Source organism: Gadus chalcogrammus, chromosome 12 (genome assembly GCF_026213295.1).
Source record: "Gadus chalcogrammus isolate NIFS_2021 chromosome 12, NIFS_Gcha_1.0, whole genome shotgun sequence".
In the NCBI taxonomy this organism is placed as follows: Eukaryota; Metazoa; Chordata; class Actinopteri; order Gadiformes; family Gadidae; genus Gadus; species Gadus chalcogrammus.
Window position 1 is genome coordinate 14,500,514 of NC_079423.1, and position 23,581 is coordinate 14,524,094.

General features: G+C 45.8%; 2 protein-coding genes across 3 annotated transcripts in view; one reads left to right on the top strand and one right to left on the bottom strand.

Annotated features, from left to right (window-relative positions):
* The window catches only part of LOC130393197 (arf-GAP with coiled-coil, ANK repeat and PH domain-containing protein 2-like), a 49,782-nt gene extending 39,380 nt beyond the window's left edge, over positions 1-10,402 (top strand). Inside the window, exons 20-24 of one of the 2 annotated variants that reach the window (XM_056603819.1) lie at positions 366-598; positions 1,285-1,394; positions 1,722-1,832; positions 2,328-2,386; positions 6,721-10,402. In XM_056603819.1, coding sequence (XP_056459794.1) covers positions 366-598; positions 1,285-1,394; positions 1,722-1,832; positions 2,328-2,386; positions 6,721-6,830 — 623 coding nt within the window. In that variant the 3' untranslated portion in view covers positions 6,831-10,402. The remainder of the gene's footprint in view (positions 1-365; positions 599-1,284; positions 1,395-1,721; positions 1,833-2,327; positions 2,387-6,720) is intronic. The other variant, XM_056603820.1, reaches the window with a different exon arrangement.
* Positions 10,403-16,643: 6,241 nt separating this feature from the next.
* The window catches only part of psmd1 (proteasome 26S subunit, non-ATPase 1), a 36,305-nt gene continuing 29,367 nt past the window's right edge, over positions 16,644-23,581 (bottom strand). The window contains exons 21-25 of the mRNA XM_056603358.1: positions 21,820-21,912; positions 20,993-21,079; positions 19,133-19,396; positions 18,553-18,725; positions 16,644-16,893 (exon numbers count right to left, since the gene is read on the bottom strand). Coding sequence (XP_056459333.1) covers positions 18,576-18,725; positions 19,133-19,396; positions 20,993-21,079; positions 21,820-21,912 — 594 coding nt within the window. The 3' untranslated portion in view covers positions 16,644-16,893; positions 18,553-18,575. The remainder of the gene's footprint in view (positions 16,894-18,552; positions 18,726-19,132; positions 19,397-20,992; positions 21,080-21,819; positions 21,913-23,581) is intronic.

Here is a 23,581-nt window from a genome sequence, read left to right on the forward strand (position 1 = left end):
CTGTTTCAAATATGGACGCAAATTGCCATTGCATGCTGCTACACGAGTTACCTGAGCAACAGGTTTCTTTTTCGGTTACCTGGTTGCCGAAATACAGACTCTCACAGGATTGACACGCTCACAGTGTCAATCAAACGTCCTGGCAGCACCCCCGCCAAATCAGATTCTAACCAAGGGGAGTGGCTAACGCAAGAGAGCGACCGTCGGCACAGCAACACCAAACAAAACAAACAAAAAAGTATCTGAGGAAAAAGTGATCGGAATGTTTTCTTAATTTAAATTGTGCTGGTGGGCGGGGCCTAGCTCCACCAGGGGAGGTGTGTGACTCCCCATTCACGATGACCTCCTCTCCTTCCCCCCCCCAGACCCCCCCGAGGCCCCTCCCATGGCCATGCCGGCGGTGCTGCCCCCCGCCTCGCCCTGCAGGGAGCCGGTGTTCTACGAGCCCAAGGACTGCAGCGCGGGCCTCCAGCTGTACTGGGCGGCGGGGGCCCGCAGCCTGCCCGACATGGCCGAGGCCCTGGCGCACGGGGCCCCCGTCAACTGGGTCAACGCCGAGGACCAGAAGCGCACGCCGCTCATCATGGCCGTGCAGGGGGTGAGCCACGGCTTAGGGAGGCTTTTACTTTGAAAGACTCGTTTAGAGAGATGGGCCGATAGATTTGGGGTGAATTAAGGTTGAGGCCATTCAAAGAGCTCACATGTTGTGCAATATCTGCATGTTTTTCACTGATTCTATATTCGCTTTCTTATTTATTATCGAGCCCCACTGTATTTTATCTTTAATAGCCGGTAGTTAACTCAACAAAAGGGGGTGGGCTAAGTATCCACTGGTCAATACATACCGATAACTGCCGGTCCTAACTGCTGACTACAAACAAATAAGAGTTTGCACGTATTGGCAACGATGCAAGGGCCTCGGGCCTTAAGGTAAACATCTCCCTCCTTTGTTGTAGGGAATTTTGCATTGCGGAGTGGGGCTGAGGTGGTGTTAAAAGGCTCTGTGAAACTGTAAACTCATTCTGCCAGACAGGAGACGGATGTATGCTTACATTAAATGGGTTACTTTCTACAACTATAGTGTGCTTTTTTGCATTTAGAAGCCTCATCTTATCCAGATGCAATATCTCATAAAGGAGTTGCCATGAGAAACACCTGCATGCTTGGTTGAAAAAGATACTTGTGTAAACAAATTTAATTTTGGGTCATGTGATCCACAATCACGTGGGCTGATTTCCATTGCGAGACTATAATACTGACTGCAATACTGTTGTTCGCCTGCAGGGGTCGCTGGTCACCTGTGAGTTCCTGCTCCAGAACGCAGCCAATGTGAACCAGCAGGACGCCCAGGGGCGGGCCCCCCTTCACCACGCCACCATCCTGGGTCACACGGGGTGAGGGATGCCTGCTCCCTCCCTTCACAAGGTTCACTAGGAACCAAACCAACGACCACCATTTATCCATGTTCATAAACCCAATCTAATCAGTTCATTTTCTATAAGCCAAGGAATAATTACTACTACGAAATAAGGCCAATACTCATAAATATAGTATTTATAACTCAACGGTAATGAAGGGTATTTTGTTTTATGTATCAATTTACAATGACTATACTTGAAGAATAACTATGCTCTATATAACTTGTATGCTCTATGACTAAAGAACTACCTAGTACTCTACCACTGTATTGACCAACCACCCTCCGTGTTTCTTCAAACCAGACAGGTGTGTTTATTCCTGAAACGAGGAGCCAATCAAAACGCGGCAGACATGGAGGAGAAGACCCCCCTGTCCATGGCCGTGGAGGCCGCCAACGCCGACATCGTCACCCTGTAAGCACCGCGTTCATGCACTCACTTTGAATGAGGTGTGTCCGTGTCAAGGCCTCGGTTTACCGCACTGACTCCGTCAGCACACGGGAGTGTTTCCTAACCTCTTTAGTCTTAAGTACCCCCCGCACTCAACCACTCAGGTTAGGTAACCCTACTTTGGTACCATCAAACTTCAAATGTTTTCCTTTTAGCTAACATTATACCATTATCCTTTAGCATCATTATCAATATTTTGGTGGCTGTAGGGTTTAGGCGAAAATCATATTAATCTTTCAACCGATATGACCGATATTCAACAAATTCAACGAGTAGGAATATTTCAACTGTTAAATATTATTTTGGTTTGTTTGGTTGTAACGAAGCAAACTTGATTCCCCCTGGACCCTGCTCACGCTGCCCTTTAGGGTGCGCGGAGCCCAGGTTGGGAACCACTGCCCCACGGTTGAACCTAGTCCCGTGTCATCGTGACCGACATTGTGCTTCCCTCCCCCACAGGCTGCGGCTGGCCAAGATGAACGAGGAGATGCGAGAGGCGGAGGGCTACAGTCCCGCAGGTCAATACCCCTCCCACAGCCCCACCGAGATGCAGTACAGGAAGTGCATGCAGGAGTTCATTAGCCTGCAGCTCGACCGACCCTAGGCGTCGCACATGCAAGGGCGCAACCACACACATAGACACATGCGCACACACACACACATGCATCCGAAGCAAACACACATGCACACACTCACGTATACTGCACAACACAACACAACAGACACGTTTCAGAGGTGAATGCACCTCTTGTGGGTGGGGGGGTGAAACTCCCAAACACTAAAATCTAACCAGAAAGAGAGGAGGCATCAATCGCATTTGATTGGCCAAAATCCAATGTTGTTGACACAATGTTTAGCCAATCAGAATGGACAATTGCTGTTTTAGTGTCTGGCGTTTAATAAGTAGATTATTCGAATCATGATGAAGCAGAGAACTGTTCTGCTGTTACAACGTGCTGCTGCTGTAAGGTTAGAGAAGCGAGACCGTGAGTTTGTACTGTGGTCTGGTCTCACTCTCCACTGCTGTGTGTTTTCATCCTGTGTCTCACACGCCACAACCAGCCTGACGCTGGCTTCTCTGTGTGTGTGTGTGTGTGTGTGTGTGTGTGTGTGTGCGTGTGCGTGTGCGCGTGCGTGTGTGTTGGCACTTGAGACAGTTGCCAGGCTCAGCTCAAGTTGCCGGGGGGATAAGCCATCCCCTCATCAAGATAGAATAAATCCCCAAATCATTGTTTTCAAAGTGAAACCTCTTGTATTTGAGAGGATGAATGCACAATGCATTAATTGTACCCTGGATGATAGGTTAGAAAATGTACTCATGTAACCATGATGGTAGAGACATGGACTTAATATATTTTATATAAAAGGGAGAAAAATGGATGAACAATGTTTTGGAGAACTACGTCTTGGCTGTTAGAGTATTGAAGAGGAGTTGTCAGTTTATTTGAGCTGTGTGTGGGACGTCAAATACCTGTCACCTGTTAAGTCATAATGTCATTCAAAAGCAAACTATCCAGGTTACCAGCTTACTGCCAACAGAGACACTAAAAACCTCCTGAGGATACATCTGTCCATCTGGCAATATTCCTTACTATTGAATGACTTAGGCTTAAAGACGTGAACGTTGTGTCACTCTCTCGATGCAATCTGCAGACTCTCAGAGACTTATTTATGCACATTCCTTTCCAACAGTTATGCAAATATCTGGTCTTCTTTCTTTTAAAGTGGTTGTGCGGTTCGATTTTCAGCAACTCATGTTTAACTTTTTTTTTGTGATGCACAGACCATATCTCCAAAACTATGCGTATCCCCTGTGACGTCGTCACGAGAGAAAAAAAATATATGATCTATTTTAAACTACTGAATATGTATTGATAATCCCAGAAACCATATAAGCATAAATAACTGTTGTAAACTGCGTGTATATACAGTATATCTATATATTCTGTCAGGGGCAGAGCGGGCGAGAGACTATGGCAGGGGCATTGTATTTCCTGTGTGTCTCGTGACACACTTTGCACAAGAGTGAGAGTTAAGAAGGTTGTGTGTTTGCATCCTGTAAGGGTCCTTATGTGTGTTACCGTGTTGTGTTGATCCATTGTGAGGGCTGTGTATGAGATTGTTAAATCAGCCTGGTAAAAGTTGTATCTGCTAATAGGCCAAAAAGCATGAGGTCACCCAGAATTGTAAAATTTCATGGTTTCATTTTTTGAAGAAGAAGAAAGAGTCAGACTTTAGTCCACATTTAAGTCCATCCATTTCCATTAAGTGCAATAGAAAATGTAATTTCTAGCCATGTAGAGACTTCGAGAGAATTAACCTGATAGTTTATATAATCCTTTATCTCAATTGGTTGATGACTTTACAAAGAAAAAAACGTAACTAAATGGTTCACAAAGACTTTCAAGAACGTTCAAGAACTACGGACTGAATGAACCCCCATTCCATCACCTGTACCCTAAGATTAGCCATACCCCTAAAACACTGTTGGTTGTTTCATTTGGGACAAAGGCACTTTGATTTAACCAATATGCTTAGTAATTGTATCCCTGGTCTAAATGTGTAATGTTGATGTTGTCAGAACTTGGAAAGGAAGTTTTAGCACCAGCCCCAAATGTGTTTGTTGGGTCAAAGTACTTTGTCAATGGCCGACATGAGTTGGACATCTGTTGCTCTTGCACTTACCTACATCGACCACAAGAGGGGGCTGGTGAAACTCCCTATATGTTCTGTTGTTACCGAAGATGATTTGAAGTGCACTCTGGGCCTATTGGTCATAACAGCTGGTTGACGGTTAAGTCTTCACGGTGGAAAGAAACGTAATAATACACAGTTTTAGTTGAAATGGAGTATCTTTCACCAAATGTTAAATGTTGTATTCTGTAGGCAGCTATCCATTCGGTAAAATGATGTTCAGGAAGAAGTACCAGTCTCTCTTGTGACACTACCTGTCGAGTGTTGAAGAGACCAGGGGGTCTGCATATAAACCTGTATGTTATGTGGTCGTTTTAATGTGAAATGGGAACTATTCTGACCAGTAGTGCCTTAAAGGTCCCATGTTTATTGTTTTATAACAACCAAAGTTTACTGCTTATTTAAGTGGATGTTTACAAGCCAACTTTATTTAACTTGTATTCATCAATTGGATAAACATTAAGATCTATTGGATAAACGATTTCAATCTAGAACAATACACAACACATGTTGCTCAATCGGACCTGCTTGATTGGCTTGTCTTTCAAAAGATACTTGCGGGGGGGGGGGAGGGAGGGAAACAGCATGTCACATGATGAATCGAGACTCGGACACACACGGGCATAGTAGGCTGCTGGAGCCCAGCGATGGGGGACCTTTAAGGCCGACAGGTAGCGACGATAGCTGGGTTCAGGCGGGAACGCTGTGTGCTGTGCAGAAGGATCCTCTTCACCTTGTTGTTTTTCCAATACGGAAAGATTAGCCTTGCTTCCCCTAATCAAGCTAATCCCTAGTCTTCCTCTGAGAGATGGCCTCGCAATCAGCCCCCCCAATCAGCTGAACGCTGAGTCTGATGAGTGACGTTCAAGAGCCTGGATGTTGGTTTGGGGTGGGGGTGGGGGTGGCGGTTGAACTAAAGTTGCGATGTCTTACCTGAATTAAGGGGGTGACGCAACATGTACTGATGCAAGAGCAAGGGGTTTATAGAAAGTGAAGTTACCAGAAGGCCCCCAAAACTAATTTGTTTTCATCTTTTAAACAAAGGCCGTTTTCTTTTCTTTTTTATCCTGAGCATTTACAGCCACTGGATACTGTGTGTGTGTGTGTGTGTGTGTGTGTGTGTGTGTGTGTGTGTGTGTGTGTGTGTGTGTGTGTGTGTGTGTGTGTGTGTGTGTGTGTGTGTGTGTGTGTGTGTGTGTGTGGCACGAGAAGGACATTGTACATCGGGTCCACGTTTTCACTTGTTTACTCCTGCAACAGAACGGGACTTGTTTGTTTTTCCTTTTTCTACGTATAACACTCAATTAACCGACGACGCACTGCTGTCTCACTCACTACCCTGTGACCGGTGCTCCAGTCCTCTCCTCACGCCTCTCCTTACAGTGTGTGCCTTTCTTTTATTTTCTCTTACGTTCTCTTTGTTTATTCACGGCAGCCATGGCCAAGGCAACTGTAGTTTTGTACATGAAAAAAAAAACCCGCTGCACTTTAAAAAACATAATACAGTTGTTAACAAAAACTCTCCCCTCTGTGCGCCTTGTCTTTCTTTCTGACTCCGTGACTCTGGTAACAAACTGCTTTCTGACGCTTGTTTTCCTCCGAGCGTTGCCGGCTGCTTGTCCTGTTCTCTCTTCTCCTCCCCGTCTGTGTTTCTCTCTTTGTTTGTTTCGAGCCACACCGCAGCCCTCAAAGAGAGGTATGGCCCAACCTTCTTTTTCCTTCTTTCTCCAACACTGACACACGACACTACTGACACATACTAATGCTGTGTACCTGCATGCTTATTAAAGCAGGGGCCTTTTCAACGATAAGATTGCCATAGCAACACCGTAGGCCTAAACAGTACCGATTGACTTTTTATTCTATGTCTGGGTGGTTTTGTTACTCGGGTTGTCCCCTGCATTGTATTTTTAATCCCAGTTAAGAACAATACATACTAGCATGCCTGTGTCCTAGTTGAAATGAGCTCCAGAAAGTCAGAGTCTCTAACCTTTGTTTGTTGTATTGGCAGTGATTCACTCTGCATCGCTAACAAACACAACACAAGGTTTTGCGTTTTGTGCGGTAGTCGTAACTCTGGGTCCCATGCGTGGTCCCCGTGTGCTTCTGAGGAGAGGTTTCAAGTTGTTTACGGCGTGTGTTTATTTTCCCCTGGCAGGTGATGAGACTTACCAGGATATTTTCCAGGACTTCACCCAGATGGCCTCCAACGACCCAGAGCTGCTCAACCGCTACGAGCAGTACAATACGCCCAGGCCCGGCCCGTAGCCACCCCGTTGGCCTCCAACTGCAGTGGGGGGCTGCCACGCTCGCTGCGAGCCACACAGCACCGCGGTGTTCTGAAACCCCCCCCCCCCCCCCTCCTCCTCATCTTCATCGTCATTATCGTCATCGTCATTATCGAAAGGCGACAGGTGGCTGGTCATCGTGTTTCTTCCTTCAGGCTCAAGGCTTCATGGCTTCAAGGATCCAACGCTTCAAGGCTTCAAGGCTACTGTGAAGAGTACCGGCGGTTCGCCTCATGGCGGTCCACACGGCTCGTGTAGTCCAGGAGGTCAGAGTGCCTACTTCCCCTCGGATCTTTATTTTTCTACTCTACTCTGTAAACGAATGGTACAGCGGCCGCAGCCTTTCAGGTGATCCGTCCGATGGGACTGACGCCAGGCGGTGTTCGGGACGGCCAGATTCCTCCAAGGCTCCCGCGTCGCAGCCACGGTCGAGGAGGGACGTTTGATTCCTGATGATCCACAGATGGCGTTTCCCAGGAACAATACGGACGATGGTGTTAGGATGAGTTTACCCTAGGTTAGATGGTTTGTGATATAATGATGAATGTGCCCAATAGACCGACGATTTGTCTTTGCTGAATCATTGCACTATGTAATAGAGTTGGCTGGAGAGGCACATAGAAAACCACATGCTGTATCATTTTTGACGCAGAGAGATGAATGGGCTTCTGGCCGGCATGTGTGTGGACCGGAGGAATTATATAACGTAGAGTGTTTGCACAAATCTGTGACAAATCGTCCAAAACCACTGATGTTTACCAACTGCCCCAGTGAGACTAGTCTGAAACAATGCGGTCATCATATCAACGTTTTATTCATGGGTCTCATCTGTACTGTACAAAAAAAAAAGGAATCTCATCTTTTAAGTCATTTTATTCATCGCTTTTATATATTATACGCTTTAGTTGTTTTTCCAAATGTTTCACTGAACGATTTTCTATTTGTCTCTTTTCACACCTCCTCTGGTGATGGGGAAGCTTGTGGTAATGAAGCTGAGGTTGTGTTATCAAACCAAATGCTCTCTGTTATCGGAAGATGATTGCGCTCATTCAATAGAGACGTGGAATGAGATGCTCGTTTCGCGAGGGGAGCGATCCCGGACGCTGATGGCCCTGTGTTGTATCCAGTACTTGCTCGAGGTACTGAAGTGGGTTCCTCCAACATACGCCTGGAAAGTATTGCTAAAAGCATATGGAAAAATGAATCATTTCTGGGTGTTGACTTTCTGTACGGGAAGGGGTTTTCGTGGTGTGGAAAATCACGTGGCAGCTCAATAATCTCAAAGAAAACTAAAACGCTAAACCTGTGAAGGTTAGATTCTTCTATTTTTTGGGTAGTTGTGAGAATTATTTTATCCGACATGTGACCGAGTTGACACGCCGAACATATGTTTCGATCTAATGATTTAAAGCGTATCGTGACCAGCCTAACAGAATCTTCAGATAAACCCACATGGCAAATTATCTTTGGTTTGATTCCATTTATTTTGTAGGTTAAATATTTCTGTACTTAATTTATAGAGCTTTCAATGTCTCGCCTTGTTTCAATGGCAGGAGTATGATTTTTGTGTGCAGTGAAGTTAATCTTCTTCCAGTGAATCCTGGGGTCAAGAAGATATTGTACAGTTTGTAGAGATGCTTTTGAGCACGTAGGAGAAGGGAGGAAAAAGCAGTGGTACTGGAATCATTAAAAAAAGGCTTTTGTAAATGCTGTCCTCTGCATCAACCAGTATCTGTAGTTTATTTTGTATTGCCTGTCTGTCTATACCAATGCACATGTTTATCTCAACTGTAATATCTTAAGACTTTAATTCATATGCTTCCAATTATGAAGATTCGTTATAAACCCTGAATCTGTCTGTGTGTATTTTTGTTAGTATTGTGAACCTCTTAAACATATGGTTTCATTGGCAGCTGTGGTTTTATATAAACTATAATTGCAACTTAAATTTAAGACAAAGAATCGACTCATTCATTCAAAGTTTAATTAAAAGCTAATTTTGTCCATTCCCTGGATAACGGAATCAAAATCTGCCAACCAATGGCAGCCAGAACATTTACCAATGTTCTGGCTGCACCATTCATTGTTGGATTTTCTTGCAAAACATTTAAAGATGCTGGCAAACCCAGTCCAATTTTATTGGCCAATAGATAATAAACAATGGCCATTTTATGACCCACGCTTCCCAATAAATGGGCTAATTGGTGTCAATATATCAGTTTATGAGTTTTAAGATTAAGAGACACTTATCCCTACTGTGCACACGAGCATTTAAAATATTACTTGTGACGAGTTCATTTGTGGTGAAGCATTCAAGCACATATGTTTATGTCAGCTGTTAAATCTTCCAGTTTTTTCTCTCTTATATTGAACTAGACCTGGTACACAAAAGGAATTATTAGGCTTCTGGTAGAGGCCTGTTACCTTAGTTAAAAAGTTAAGCTCTGTCATACTTGACTCTTTGGTCTTTTCTAAACCAAAGGTTTATACTCCAGAAAATATTCCATTATCTTATTAATAAGCCAAACCTTCTGCTATTTAATATGGAATACAATGGATTAACTATAATAAATTATGAAATATTTGATTTATGTAGTGCAAAAACAAAATTCCATTTAAATTGAGAAAAATAGAAATAGTTATACAGTTCATGAACTATAAAATCATGTTTTTGGCTAACCCATGACACATCAAGTATGCACCTTCCAAGACCCAAGTGGAAAAAGAAAATATGGAAATATTCCCGTGTGAATAACTTGAATGTGACTTTCATTTGGCAGGTATTTTATGCTTTATTTATGTCCTGTCTACCTCGGCGCTATCAGGATTAAGAGTTCTACTCCCTCAGGGCCACCCATACTTATGTATGCACTTACGCACAGTTTTATAAGACAATGCGGATAAAAGCATCCTATATAATCTAATTGACAGAAAGATTGTATTGTAACGTTGATGTATATGTTGCATATTGCTTAAAATATTAAGAATAACATCAAGTTGTTTTAAAATACATAGGTATGCTATATTCATACAAATAACTACACACGTAAACTTGATGATTATTGTAAATATTTGATGCTAACATAACCGACTAGGCGTCATCTTTCGAGGCCTGCCTATTCACAAAAAAGAGCCCTGAAGCTAGACCTCAGTCGAGGGAACGCAGGCATAGCTTTCAACCCAACGCACGTCAACGTGTCAAGCGGCGATACCATGGCTCAAGGGGCCCCCGGGTACCGGCCACCGGGCTTGTTCCAGGAAGTCTGTGGTCCGCTCCCCTGTAGAGAAACGGAGGATCGCAGCTGGAGAGGTTTTCCTCAATAAAAACGCTATGTGCAGAAAACAGTGAGAGGCCGCGGTCCATTAAGGAGCGGCGCTCTGGACCGCAGCATCCAACTGCCGCCACGGAACACTGCGCCTGCCAGCGGCTCCAGACTGCAGCCGCCGCGCCGATCAGAGCGCTCTCCGCGTCGCGTTGAGGAAGACATGCTCGTAACACTGTTGTTTTTTATTGGTCGTCATGAAAAAAAACATAAGGGGTAACACTGTTGTTTTTTATTGGTCGTCATGAAAAAAAACCTAAGGGGTAACACTGTTGTTTTTTATTGGTCGTCATGAAAAAAAACATAAGGGGGAACACTGTCGTTTTTTATTGGTCGTCATGAAAAAAAACATAAGGGGTAAGACTGCTGTTTTTTATTGGTCGTCATGAAATAAACATAAGGGGTAACACTGTCGATATTTATCAAATAAAACATAGGGGGTAACACTTTTGTTTTCCTTTGGTCGTCATGAAAAAAACCACAAGGGGTAACACTGTCGTTTTTTATTGGTCGTCATGAAAAAAAACGACAGTGTTACCCCTTGTTTTTTTCTTGATGACTGATAAAAAACGACAGTGTTACCCCTTATGTTTTTTTTCATGACGACCAATAAAAAACAACAGTGTTACCCCTTATGTTTCCTTTCATGACGACCAATAAAAAACAACAGTGTTACCCCTTATGCTTTTTTTCATGACGACCAAAGAAAAACGACAGTGTTACCCCTTATGTTTCATTTGATAAAAACGACAGTGTTACCCCTCATGTTTCATTTGATAAAAACGACAGTGTTACCCTTTGTTTTTTTTCATCAACTACAACACTGTTGTTTTTTATTGGTCGTCATGAATAAAAACATAAGGGGTAACACTGTTGTTTTTTATTGGTCGTCATGAATAAAAACATATGGGGTAACACTGTTCCTTTTTTTATTGGTCGTCATGAAAAAATACATAAGGGGTAACACTGTTGTTTTTTATTGGTCGTCATGAATAAAAACATATGGGGTAACACTGTTCCTTTTTTTATTGGTCGTCATGAAAAAAACACAAGGGGTAACACTGTTGTTTTTATCAAATGAAACGTAAAAAAACCTGTCGTTTTTTGTCTGTGGTCATGAAAAACCCATAAGGGGTAACACTGTTGAAAAGTATCGAATAAAGCATAGGGGGTAACTCAATTTAATTGACCTCTTGTTTCAATTTAAATAATTAATATACCTATATATTATATATTCATATTCATATTAATAAATTATGAAGTAAATCCAAGAAGGCAGTACAATATATGTGTACGTTACTCGTTTTAGTTCAGCCGTTGTAGTTCCGGCAGGGATGGATGTCTGCTGGCAAATGTACCCCCCCCACAACAGCAAAGTTGCTCAATTGTTCTCAAAAAGCGCCGAAATATGGCGCAAACCCACCTGCAGCCCTCCATGTCATGTTAGAGAGCTGGGAACCGGCTGATAACTTTGAGACACTTCCGATGGAAGAAGAGAAAAGCTACACTCCACCCGGTGGATCTGGAAGGAGCTAGCTGGGCTTAAAACACCCGAGCAGCTAGGGGGGGTGGTGGTGGTGGTGGTGGTGGTGGTGGTGGTGGTGGTGGTAGCCGTGCTGCTCGCACAAGGGGCTCTGGTTTCTCCTTCTGGAACCGGCATTGTGTGTGAAATCCAAACTGTTTGGCTCTGAATGCACATGATGAATGAAGAGAGGCACTGGCTCTCGTGTTGTCCGCATTCTTCCTCCGCACCTCATTCTGACTCAACGCTCCAAGGATTGGGAGTCAGTGTGTTAAAATGGTGTCATCCTCTTCCCCCAAAACACGAACACACACACACACACACACACACACACAACAGTCTTGATCTTCATTCCATGTCTGGTATTTACGTCATCGCGGCTTCCCTAGAATGGGCCGGTGTTGAAAGCCGTCCGCCTTCAAGGAGAGAACGTTTATGTTTTGAGGAGCGAAGCTCTCCCCGGAGATAGGTCTCCCCCCCATCCAGAACCAGGTCTGCTCTCCAGCTGTTCCTGGACTCACGGAACACAGAGCCTTGTTCTAGGGACAGCTGTGGAACAGTGAGGCTGGAACGGCAGCGTTTCTGTTGGACAGCACTTTAGTTTAATACTCCATTGATCACTGATTTCTGTTTCTGGCCTTTCGTTGCATAAGGGTCAGTTACTGTACATGGCCGGCAGGGAGTTAGGAAGGTTCTTTGAAGAGAAATCATGATTTCTGGTGTTGCTTTCAGGCCTAATTAAAGAACAAGTAGTTCTTGCACAAGAGCGCTTAGGACAAGGAAGGAGATATACCTTATTGTTCATTGTTGAAGTTCTGTCTTGTGCTGAACATGTCACCTCTAAGCAACCTACAAGCAACCTCTAAGCAACCAAGCTGCTTGTTTGTCTCTGTGAACCACTAGGCCAGACTGCTTGCCCTCACTCTATCTCGCTCAGCTGCCCCGTTCACTGACGACTCTCTCACTCCCCCTCACTTGAATTCAACCACTCTGACAGAGGGCTTCAAGGAGATGACCATTCATCGGAGGAAAGGAGCCTAGTCAGGGGGTTTGAATAGGGTTCTAAATCTTAGCGTGCAAATTCTACATGTCCAGGGCTAGGGGCTAGCGATGGACGCCAGTGATTGCAGAGGGAGACAGGTGTGCAGCAGCCCTCTCCAACGCATGCTTCAGGCCCTCACTGTTGTCGTTCTCTCTAGTTGTAGAGCAGCTCGTGATGGTGAACGTCGGTCCACACACCGAGGACTGTGTTGACTGCAGCGGGGGGGCCGGGTGGCTCGACACGCTCAGTCCATGCTGCTCCTTAACAATACTGTATGTCTGCTGTTGCTGAGGGGCTAAGCTACGTCCCTGACTGTAGAACATCCTCGTTCTTCCCCTCTCCCTGTCCCCTCTCCCTGTAGGCTGCAGCCCCAGCGCTCCTGAGAAAGAGCTGCTGCTTATGTTTCAGAGGACGACCGCAATCAGAGCTAATCCCAGCCCACCGAACATGGGTGAGCGACCTTGCGTGTGAGCAGCCAATCTTCATTCAAATTCAAGCCAATTTACCCGACCAAAGAGTTGTGTTTCTCAATAACACGGACTTCCCCTTCAACAAACCAACGTGTTAAACAAAACCTACATCCAAAATATGTTACTGTACATTCACCCGCCAGATTCACAACTCGAAAATGATGAGGCTGACCAAACCTTGGAGAATAATGAATCATCCTTCCAAAAAACAACGGATATTACCGTGTTTAGTAAGAGCATGAGTAAATTTTGCAGATCCTTGAGGAAACGTTTTGCCCACCAGCTTTTTGAAACCAAGCATGATTTCAAAAGGAGCAACACTCACCTCATACATACCTTCTTGGTATTCATATTCAAAACAAGAGTATGGACCAGGCTGTTCCCGTAAGCCTCAAATGTCTGGCCAACCATCTGAGCAATGGTGGAATGTATGTTATGTCTTAAGAGCCACTTCACCACCTTGTCCAAACACTATCGTCTTTTTGTGCGTTCCATCCATGAAAACATTAATGTTTGAATGTTTAATGAGGTATATGCTTGAAATCTGCCTTTGGGAAGACTTTATTTTGCTTTGAATATAAAGTAAATAGCCTCCCACTTGGGAGGTCCTCTATCTTTTGGGGAGGCTGGGGAATAGCAAGAAACACATGACGGTCCGAAAGAAAGCGGGCCCAAAAAGCACAATTACCCTGTCTCTGTGTCATGTGAACTCCAGTCAAGGGAAGGAGCTCTGGCCCGGGCCAGAGCTCCATCACGACCCTGCAAACACATCACTCGATGGTCCATAACCCTCGACTGAAAGGGATAAAAAACAGTCTGGGGCAGACAGTCCGGACAGCCTGCCCTGGTCAACATCAGCCTGGATCGTCTGGCCTGTTTGCTGCTCAAGCACAACATCAACAGAGCGGCTGAACCGCGGTTCTTTCATCGACGCTAACTCGCTCTTTGTTGGTTCCATAGACCACACGGGCAACGGCACACACGGAACCGTTCTCCATCTGTCAGCCCGCACCTTCAACACCGCCACCTCAGCCCCCATCCCCCCCCCCCCCCCCCATACCACCTTCCACTTTTTCCCCCTATAAACTGACCCGCTGGTTCACTGACAGACGGTGAGGGAACCAGTCCAGCGCCGGTGTGAAGCTGTCAGTGTGCCTCTCTGGACAAACAAGAGGGATCTTTTTTTTTGGTTTTCGCCTTGTATGGATATGTAGATCCCAAACGATTAGGGTTATGGGGGGCTGACTACTTGGTTTGTGACTTCCTAAAAAGCAGAAGTTGAACAGAGCATCACAAAGGTCAACCCAGTTCTGCTCCTGTAACAACAGCCGATGTAGTCACGTAGAAGTATTCTCAGTCAACTCATCCTAGACTCTAATGAGCATAATGTAAATAAAAATAAATAGACCCGTTTAAAGTAGCTTGAACTTGTCACTTAACAATGCTAATTGGCTAAATATACTCCAGAATAACAAGACATGTTGAATCAATAAATAATTATAGATAATAATGTCAACAGTAGTACTGTTAACCAGCCTGCTTTTGAATAAACTGGAAAAGAGCATGTTCAACAAAGCATCCCAAGAACCAAAAAATTATAGCGTTTTTTTCCCTAAGATTAATTTACTTAGAAAGTTACAAACAACTTATATTCACCAAAATATATTTGAAGAATCCTCATATATCTTCTTAGATCAATTCTCATGAAAGAATGTAAGACAAAACGGGATTCTTGAAAAACTAAATCATACATTTCTCCTTGATTTGATTCAGCCTTTAATGAGTTGTATCTTTAGTTCTGATTGGTCTAGGCTGCTACACGCTATTATGGCTCCTGATTAAGTCTTGGCCCAAAAGTGGTACTGCTTAAAAAAAAAAGTAGGTGAGAATGTAATAAAACCACCTCCTTAAAAATACACTTTTGAATAAGATGAATGAAAAAAAAAAAGAAGTAAAAATTGTCTTGGGAAAAAACGTACATTCTTATGGACTTATGATTCAGAAGCTACACACGCAGCTAACAACGAGCCAAGACCGCGGGCCCATCGAGGTCGCCGCTGAATTAGGACGTACGGGAAGTTAAATCAGGCTTTTGGTCAATCTCTCATCTCGCTCTGACAGAAAGAAGCATTACGAACTGTGCGGGGGCTGGGGGGTGGGAGCGGGGACACTGGAACTAAACATCTCGTCCTGCCAAAAGGGTTCGCTCTGTATGTGTGGATGGCCGGGACTGGGCGACACGTGTGAGCACAGTTACGGCAAGGGTAGGAAAGTACTCAGGACGGTTGTCTGCAGCGTTGACACTGGCACATTTTATAGACCCCCACTACAGTATAGAGGGGCTGATGCAGACTAAAAGTTCCCCATGAGCCCACTTGAGCGATCCATTCAGCTCCACTGGATGTGATATTCAGCTGGTGAGAGGTAATCATGAATGATGGGCTGACATCAACATGCACTTCAGCGCAGTGTAAGCCAACGCATCCTCTTCTTCAGCGCATTCCCAGCCCATCTGCTCCACCGTGAAGAAAGGTTGAGGAATGTTGAAGAGGTTTGCAGGGGAAATATCTTGTTTTACATTCTTCCATGACTAATATTGGGCGAGGGAAGACTTGTGAGCCATAATGTACATAATATTTGATGAATGGGGAGGAGACGTTACCAAATGGCACAGTAGATTACCAGATTTATACTCGGATAAAAATATCCTCACATTCAGAGAACCTTTTTTTTCCAGGAACAATATGAACCAATTAAAAAAAACTAGGTCTGAGCTTAATGCACAGATCTAAGTGCAGTTATTTACCTTGACTATTTAGAATTGAAGACCGTACTCATGAACATACTGTATGTTGGCCCCTGAAGAGAAAGTGGTGATGATCTCATTGACGAAGCGCTGAAGCTTCTATTCAGTATACGGTTCTGGGTTCAAACCTGACAGTGGCCTGTACCAGTAGATAGAAACGTTTTTTTGTTTAATTTATTTTTTGAAAGGGTATAAAAAGGAATGGTCCTTGGTCAATCTTTGGTTTAGTGGCTTCTCGTTCTAGGCAACCTACTCTCATCAGGTTGAATTGACATGATGGCTAGAGGACTAGTGAGTCTACCTTCCACCACAACAGGTATGGTGTCTTATGAATAGTCTGGGTGTACTCGCAGGACTATGCTGAGGTTTGGGCTAATCTTTGAATTTAGTGCAAGTTAACACTTGGAAGGAGCAATGCATTTTGTAACATGAACCTATGAATGCCATGTAATCAACCCCAGTTTAGTAAGAGTAAAGCACTGGTTCTAGGCGACAATTCAGTTGCATTTTAGTTTGAAACAAGATGCTGAGTAACCAACAGGCAAACTTATACCATCTACAACTGATTAATCATATGCTTCTATCCACCTCGATGTAAGAAGGGTTAATAAACAAAAAACACGGAAATCTCCAATAAAGATATTTTTTATTGCAGAGACAGAAAATTAAACCATTTTTGCGCAACATAATGTAAAATGTTCCCTGCCCGACTAAGCAGAACAGGACAAAGAAGGAACGTGTAAAAGAGGAGAAAATGTTGGTGGTGGTGGTGGTGGTGGCGGGAGAGGTATGGAGGAACGATGACCCGAGGGGAACAGAGAGGGGGGGGTAGGGGTACACATGCTGGGCTCTTCCGTCATCTGACACATAGGAACACCACCTGAGAAACACAGAGGAAAAGGAGTGAGTTTCTTTCCTTCAAAATAACAGCACGGATGAGGGACATTTCACCCAGCACCACAGATGGGTGGTTCTGCTCTTTGACCCACTCGATGGGTTTCTTCCTATACGTATGAGAAAGTGGGATGTGGCCATATTTCAGTGCAACCGAATCAGTCGAAATCCCATCTCCAGCAAGCCAGCTAACTTGTTTGGAGCAGAGCTCTAAAGCTGTTTTGATAAAATGGGTGAGGGGGGGGGGGGGGTATTTGCATACTGAGTGGAGGAAGTCAAGTCGGCTCTGAATAGAGCTGAAGATGCGCATCTTGAGGTGCATGTGTATTTCAGATGCAGCCGCGATCCATCTCCGTTTTATCTAGACGCAGTCGAAACTGGGTCTAGATGACACAGCCTCCCTCCGTCTGTAAACCAACTGCCTCTAGGTAAACACTGGAAACGTTGCAGTATCTCTTGGTCTACTCTACCCCCGATGATCCTTGTTGGCACCGAGACGTACTCGTCAAGTGCTTTAAAAGAAATAAACACCAGCACCGTGTGTTTTACAACAAGCCTAGTCTCAATTGTTTGATTCGCCTTGGAGCTCCTGCATTTAATAAAGCCAAGACGTACGGCGTAAGCAAGACCTAATTTGGAAGTCGACACCTCATCAGTCTCGTCCCTAAAGGCTACATGGGAGGTTAGCTAGCTCCCAGCAGAGCTAACAGCGCTAAGTGCAGCAGGTGGCCGTGCCCTGGGAGCTGCCGTCTGGATGGAGAAGCCTCCGTTTACATTCCCCAGATGAGTGATGGATCAGACGGCGCTAGGTCACGCCGGGGAGGGGGCGGGCTAGAGCTAACATGTGTGAACAACAGAGCCCAGATCGCTAGCAAGGTAAGCTTCATGACCTACTCATGCAATACGATACTCCCCATTTTGCTGGGGCAGATTATTAAACCCACAAATATTTATTCTGCGGTCATCACTTTATTTTTATTCCCGGACCAAAGTGATTCAGAGATGATGACATCGCCTGGTTGACTGCGCTGTGGCTGTATTCATTAGTCACTAAACAGGCGTCTCAGAGGGAGAATGCAGGGAGAGAAGTGACAAGGTGCAGCTTTAAGACAGCCAGAGGCCGGAGAGCTTCTACCTTCACCGGGTCTTGACGGACGTTAAATACAGAGATGACTGGCTTAAAGAGGAGATAGGGGCAGGGCAGTTACTGAGAGGGTTACTGGAGTACACGTAGAGACTATGTTCATAGAGCCCGTTTCATACATAAGTAGGCCGCTCAAAGTGCTGCAAAACACAGCCATCGCTGTCAAGAAATCAGCATGGACTAAAGACCCCAGGCTCATGATGTAGAATGATGTAGCCTATGATATACATATCTGTGTATGGGCGTGTGTGCATTGTGTGTGTGTGTGCATTGTGTGTGTGCATCGTGTGTGTGTATTGGGTGTGTGTGTATTGGGTGTTTGGGCATTGTGTGCGTGTGCATCGTGTGTGTGTGTGCATTGGGTGAATGGTGGAATGCGTTTTCAATGTTTAATGAGGCACCTTACTGGAGAAGCTCTCCAATTTCGTTGTACTGTTAAAAAAATGCGGTGACAATAAAGGCATTGTGTTGTGCTCATGGAGCCGGGCTCCAGCGCGCTACCTTCACGGACTCCGGCGCTGGCCCTACTCGTCGATGTACTCGAAGGGCTCCGGGGCCTCGGGCTCCTGTTCCTCCTCTTCGATCTTGGGTCCGTGGGCGGAGACGGGCTCCACCAGCTCCTCCTCCTCCTCCTCACTGGTGTCCTTCATGATGATGATGCCGCCCGTGTGCAGCTGGAGGGGGGGGGGGGGGGGGGAAGACAAACGACCAATGAGAGGCGAGTACCCGGCGGGCGCCACTCCAGACACGTTGCCCCTGGTGAACCCAAAGTCCTCCAACTGGGCGGACGGATGAGTTTGGATCGACATGAAGGAACCTCCAACCAGTGTGACCTATTGTTGTTTTAAATTATTTTTGTAAGGTAGGAGGAGGATGGGGATTGTCAGTTTAGTGTTTTCACTTTTTGGATTTTACGTATATCTGAAAATCTGAGAAGAAAGTTGATCAAAAAATAAATAAATACAAAAAGAATCCAACCACCCTCCAAAACAAATATATTGACAAACGCACATAAACAAGAGGGACAGGGGTATACAAAGGGCGCAGAGAGGGACGCGCAGATGGAAGTGTTTTGTGGTACCGGTTTGAAGGGTTGGTAGCGGCAGGTGTCTGGCATGATCAGGACTTTGAGCTGGGCCGGCATCACCCTGGCTGGGTTCTCCAGGAGCTGGAAGCTGGGCTCGGGCTCCTTCTTCTTCTCCTTTTCCTTCTCCTTCTCCTTCTCTTTCTCCTTCTCCTTTTCGTCTTCCTTCTTCTCGTCCTTCTTCTTGTCGTCCTCCTTCTTCTCTTCCTTCTTCTCTTCCTTCTTCTCGTCCTTCTTCTCCTTGTCAGCCTCCTGGACCTCCTGAAACACGAGACACGCACACAGACCGCACCCGTCAGCGCCCGGCCCAACGCGGCTGCCCTCCCAGCCTGGTTCTCCCGAGGCAGCGCGTTGTTACTCTGTGCCGTCGGTGCCGCTCTGACCGGCGTTCCTTCCTGGTATCAACTGGACGTTTTTTTTTTTTACCCTTCCCTTGCAAGAGTTGTCTTTGGGTCAATATCTTATTTTTCAAGTAAACGAGTACAGTTTGTACCCATTTTTTCTACGCTTTTCCAATCTGTCATTATGAGCCAGCATGTGGAAGACAGCTGAAGCCGAGACCGTGAAACCCTTTCCCGGGGACACCATATTTTCACGGCAGCGCTGTGAATCACCTCGCTCCTTTGAGTAGACGCATCGGTTTTCCATTGGGAGATCTAAGGGCCGTAAATATCTCGGGTTTGGGACGCTTCGCAGACTTTTCTGTGATTTGCAGTAAACCGACGTGTGAGTGTGTGTGAGGCGCTAGAGGCTCAGACCAAGCTGCCTTATGGACCAAGCTCTCTGCAATACAATAGACATTAGTGACTGAACCATCCTCAAAACAAACAATTCCTCATTAAGGATAATGCAATCGAGCTTGCATCCGTTCAGGCTACATCTAGATCAGCTGAACCTGGCTTCCGCACCCGATGACCCCAGCATGTGTGTTGGAACGGCTGGGCCTTGAACCGGACCCATCTGCAGTCGCGTCTCTCAAGACCACAGAGAGAGGTAGAGAGAGAAAGAGACTTGCCAAGGCAATGCAGCGTGCAGGTGGTAAATACTAACGGGACAACCCAGTGAAAGCGATAGCAAGTGGACCACGATATTGATCTGTTGATACAGGGGGTGGGGGCGACCAGTCAGACGTACGGGAGAGGCAGGGGGAGAGGTCAAATGTGCGCGTGTGAGAGAACATGTGTAGAAAGCACAGACCAAGAAGGCTCTAAGAACCAAGCAAGGGATTGAGCTCTAATCTGGCCACTCAGGCCCCAGAAACGTCAGCGAGTGAAAGAAGATATCCGTGTCAACGACGGATTGTTTATTTCTGCTGAGTTTTAAGCCTCCGGTACTTGTGAGCCATTTCAATATTGCTGCAATTGATTGCTTCTAGTCACTGCGATGCGCTCAAGCTTTTGCCAGCATTCATCTTTTATCCCTACGGGAAACCGAAAACTATTACAGTACTGGAAGAACTCATTTCATTTTCGCTGCACGGTATCCATTCCTAAACGTGCGCACGGTGAAACTGGAGTTTAATTCCCCGGCGACGGGTGGACTCCACTGACCCAGTAACCGGGGCCTATCTGTTGACTCTACCCGCTGTCATGGTGCGGAATGATGTTCCGTTAAGTAAACCCATGATGGGATTGGAGAACCTATGAAAGTACGAGCGCCGGCCCGGGACTTGAAAGCGCTTCACGCCCCGCTGGACCTGTCTGTTTGTTCAGCTTCCGTGACACGTGAAACGTCTGCCCAGGGTTTATTATCTGGCTTTATGATCGACTTCCCCGCTCGGCTCCAAGAGCTCCGCAGCCAACCCGGGAGAGGCCCGGAGGACTGCTCCTCAAGGAGGGTTTAGGGTTTCAGACTCACCACTTCCATCTTCTCTTCCTCCTTCTCTTTCTTCTCCTTCTCCTTCTTCTTGGCCTTGGCTGTGATGGAGAGAACGGCGGTGGAGACCTGGCATAGAGAAAGAGAGACACACACACACACAGAGAGGGAGGGAGGGAGACACAGAGAGGGAGGGAGACAGAGAGGGAGGGAGGAAGAGAGAAAGCGAGAGAGGGAAGGAGAGAAAGACACAGAGCGAGACACACACACACACAGGGAGGGAGACACAGAGAAGGAGGGAGGGAGGTAGAGAGAGGGCGAGAGAGGGAAGGAGAGAAAGACACACACACACACACACACACACACACACACACACACACACACACACACACACACACACACACACACACACACACACACACACACACACACACACACACACACACACACACACACACACACACACACACACACACACACACACACACCAAAGAAGTTATCACAATGCAAGCCCTTAAAATCAATCAAATCACCACAGTCCAGGCTCACATCCTCTTGAACTCAGATAAACAGCGGAACACAACATCTCCCAGCCATACGCCTGAAAGCAATCTTTAATTGTCAAATAATCCCCAGAGGAACTGCCAGCCCCGGAAGAGTAAATAAATACCATTTAAATAAAAATCACTCGCACGCAGCACCAAACATAACAAAATAAAGTACATGCAAATATTTACTCTACCCTCACTACACCGTGGGGCACGTCTGCTCGGACACATGTAAATACAACAAACAGAGTCCAGTGGAGTCTGGGGCTCTGCCCAGTGCCCCCGGGGGGGGGGGGGGGGCAGTGAAGCCCTGGCGCTCACCTTCTCCTTCTCCTTCTCCTTGGGCACCTCCAGGGCGGGCGGGTAGGCGAACGTGGAGGGCTTACAGTTGGAGCGGTACTGCACCTTTGGCATCTAATGCAGGGAGACAAGGCAGAGACCCGGGTTAGGGAGGAGGGACGGCATCGGGGAGGATGGGGTATGATCGTTTGGTCCAAGATTCAAGATGGTTTGTTGTCATTATTCGCAACAATTACAAAAGCGGTTGCTGGCAATTCAAAACTTGAGTGTCAGGCTCCTTTAACGATGCAATATAAAAAATAAAATTGGTAAGAGATAAAAAAACTGGAAAGAAAATGATTAGAATTAAATAATAATAGCTGTAAAGGAAATAGAATACCAGGCACGAAATAATTAGAAGAAAATAAAAAATATAGTAACTGTAAATGAAATAGTTTGTACGGTGACAGTCAATTGAAATGCGATGTAGTTGGCATTAAGAGTTTGGCCTTCACGGATCGGGGAAAGGAGAGCGGATCATGGGACGGCGAGGGGAGTTTTCCTGGTGGGGACACACACACAGCCCCCATAGCCCTATGGTCGAGGCGTGTGGTTACAGAAGGCCCACTTCTATGGCGTACTGGAACACCGAAGTAGTGAGAGCGACCACATTAATAAGCTCTTCCACTCTTCTGGTCTTTTCATTTTATTTTTCCAACTCTGAAATAAACAGTGCAGGATTTGAATTCGTCCAGGCGTCGTGTCCATATTTACAGGATTTACAGGGCACATTTCGCATTTAGCCGTGGACTAGGTCGTGCCAAAATAGAGAAAAACCTTGTTGAATTATTAACGACGTTACTCTGTCAACCGTGTTGGTGTTATAATTGTGCCAATACATCACGGATTTAGGGAGGAAATATGTCAAATATTATCTGCACCGTGTCTGGTGAGGCTTTCATGACTAGGCTGAAATAAGTTGCTTTTCTGAAGCTTCCAAGAGTAATTCAACGATAAAGTGTGGGAGGTAGACAACATAAGGGTCTGCATTGAAAGCACTCCATTTTTGACAGTTGCAGCCTGCACATCTGCAGTTTTGTTTTCGCAGATCAAAAGGTTGAGACGACCACTTATAAAGTAGAATAATGAACGAGTTTTATTTCTGTGCGCATGAATAATATGGTGCGCGTGTATGGGTCGGTGTGTGTTGGTCGCAGTGTGTTGTTCAGAGTGTGTTGGTGTACGTTGGTGCGTGCGCGTGTATAACAGTTCCTCCTGTGTGTCAGGTGGTTTTGAATCAGCGGGGCAAGTTAATTCCCCACTAATGTCTCCTTAAGCCCCTCATGCCTTGCTCTCGGGCCCTGGCGGATTCCGACAGCCCGGTGGCTCTGTGCCAGGCTGCCGTTGGCCCGGGGAGAGCAGCCACAGGCCAGACTTTTTATAGAGACGAATGCCTGACGACGGTGAGGTCAGGCAAGCACCGTGCCGGAGATAACGCGTCAGGACAACGAAATGCACGCCTCGGCCGAGCCCGTTTTTTTCAAGCTCCACGAGGAACACGTGCGCTATCTATAGATGTTTGGGTTTAGTTTCACTCGTACCTCCGCTTGTAAACGTTGTCTGAGCTACATCAGACCTTTTAAGTCCAGTTGCTACAGCTCGACTCCCATTCAACTGAAGCACACACACACACACACACACCACCCCCCCCGTGACTTAATCCAAATCAATTCCAGAAAAACCATACAAAGCCTGGATATTGTTACGCAATTGGCTTGGCCCACCTGACCGAGACGGCAGATGT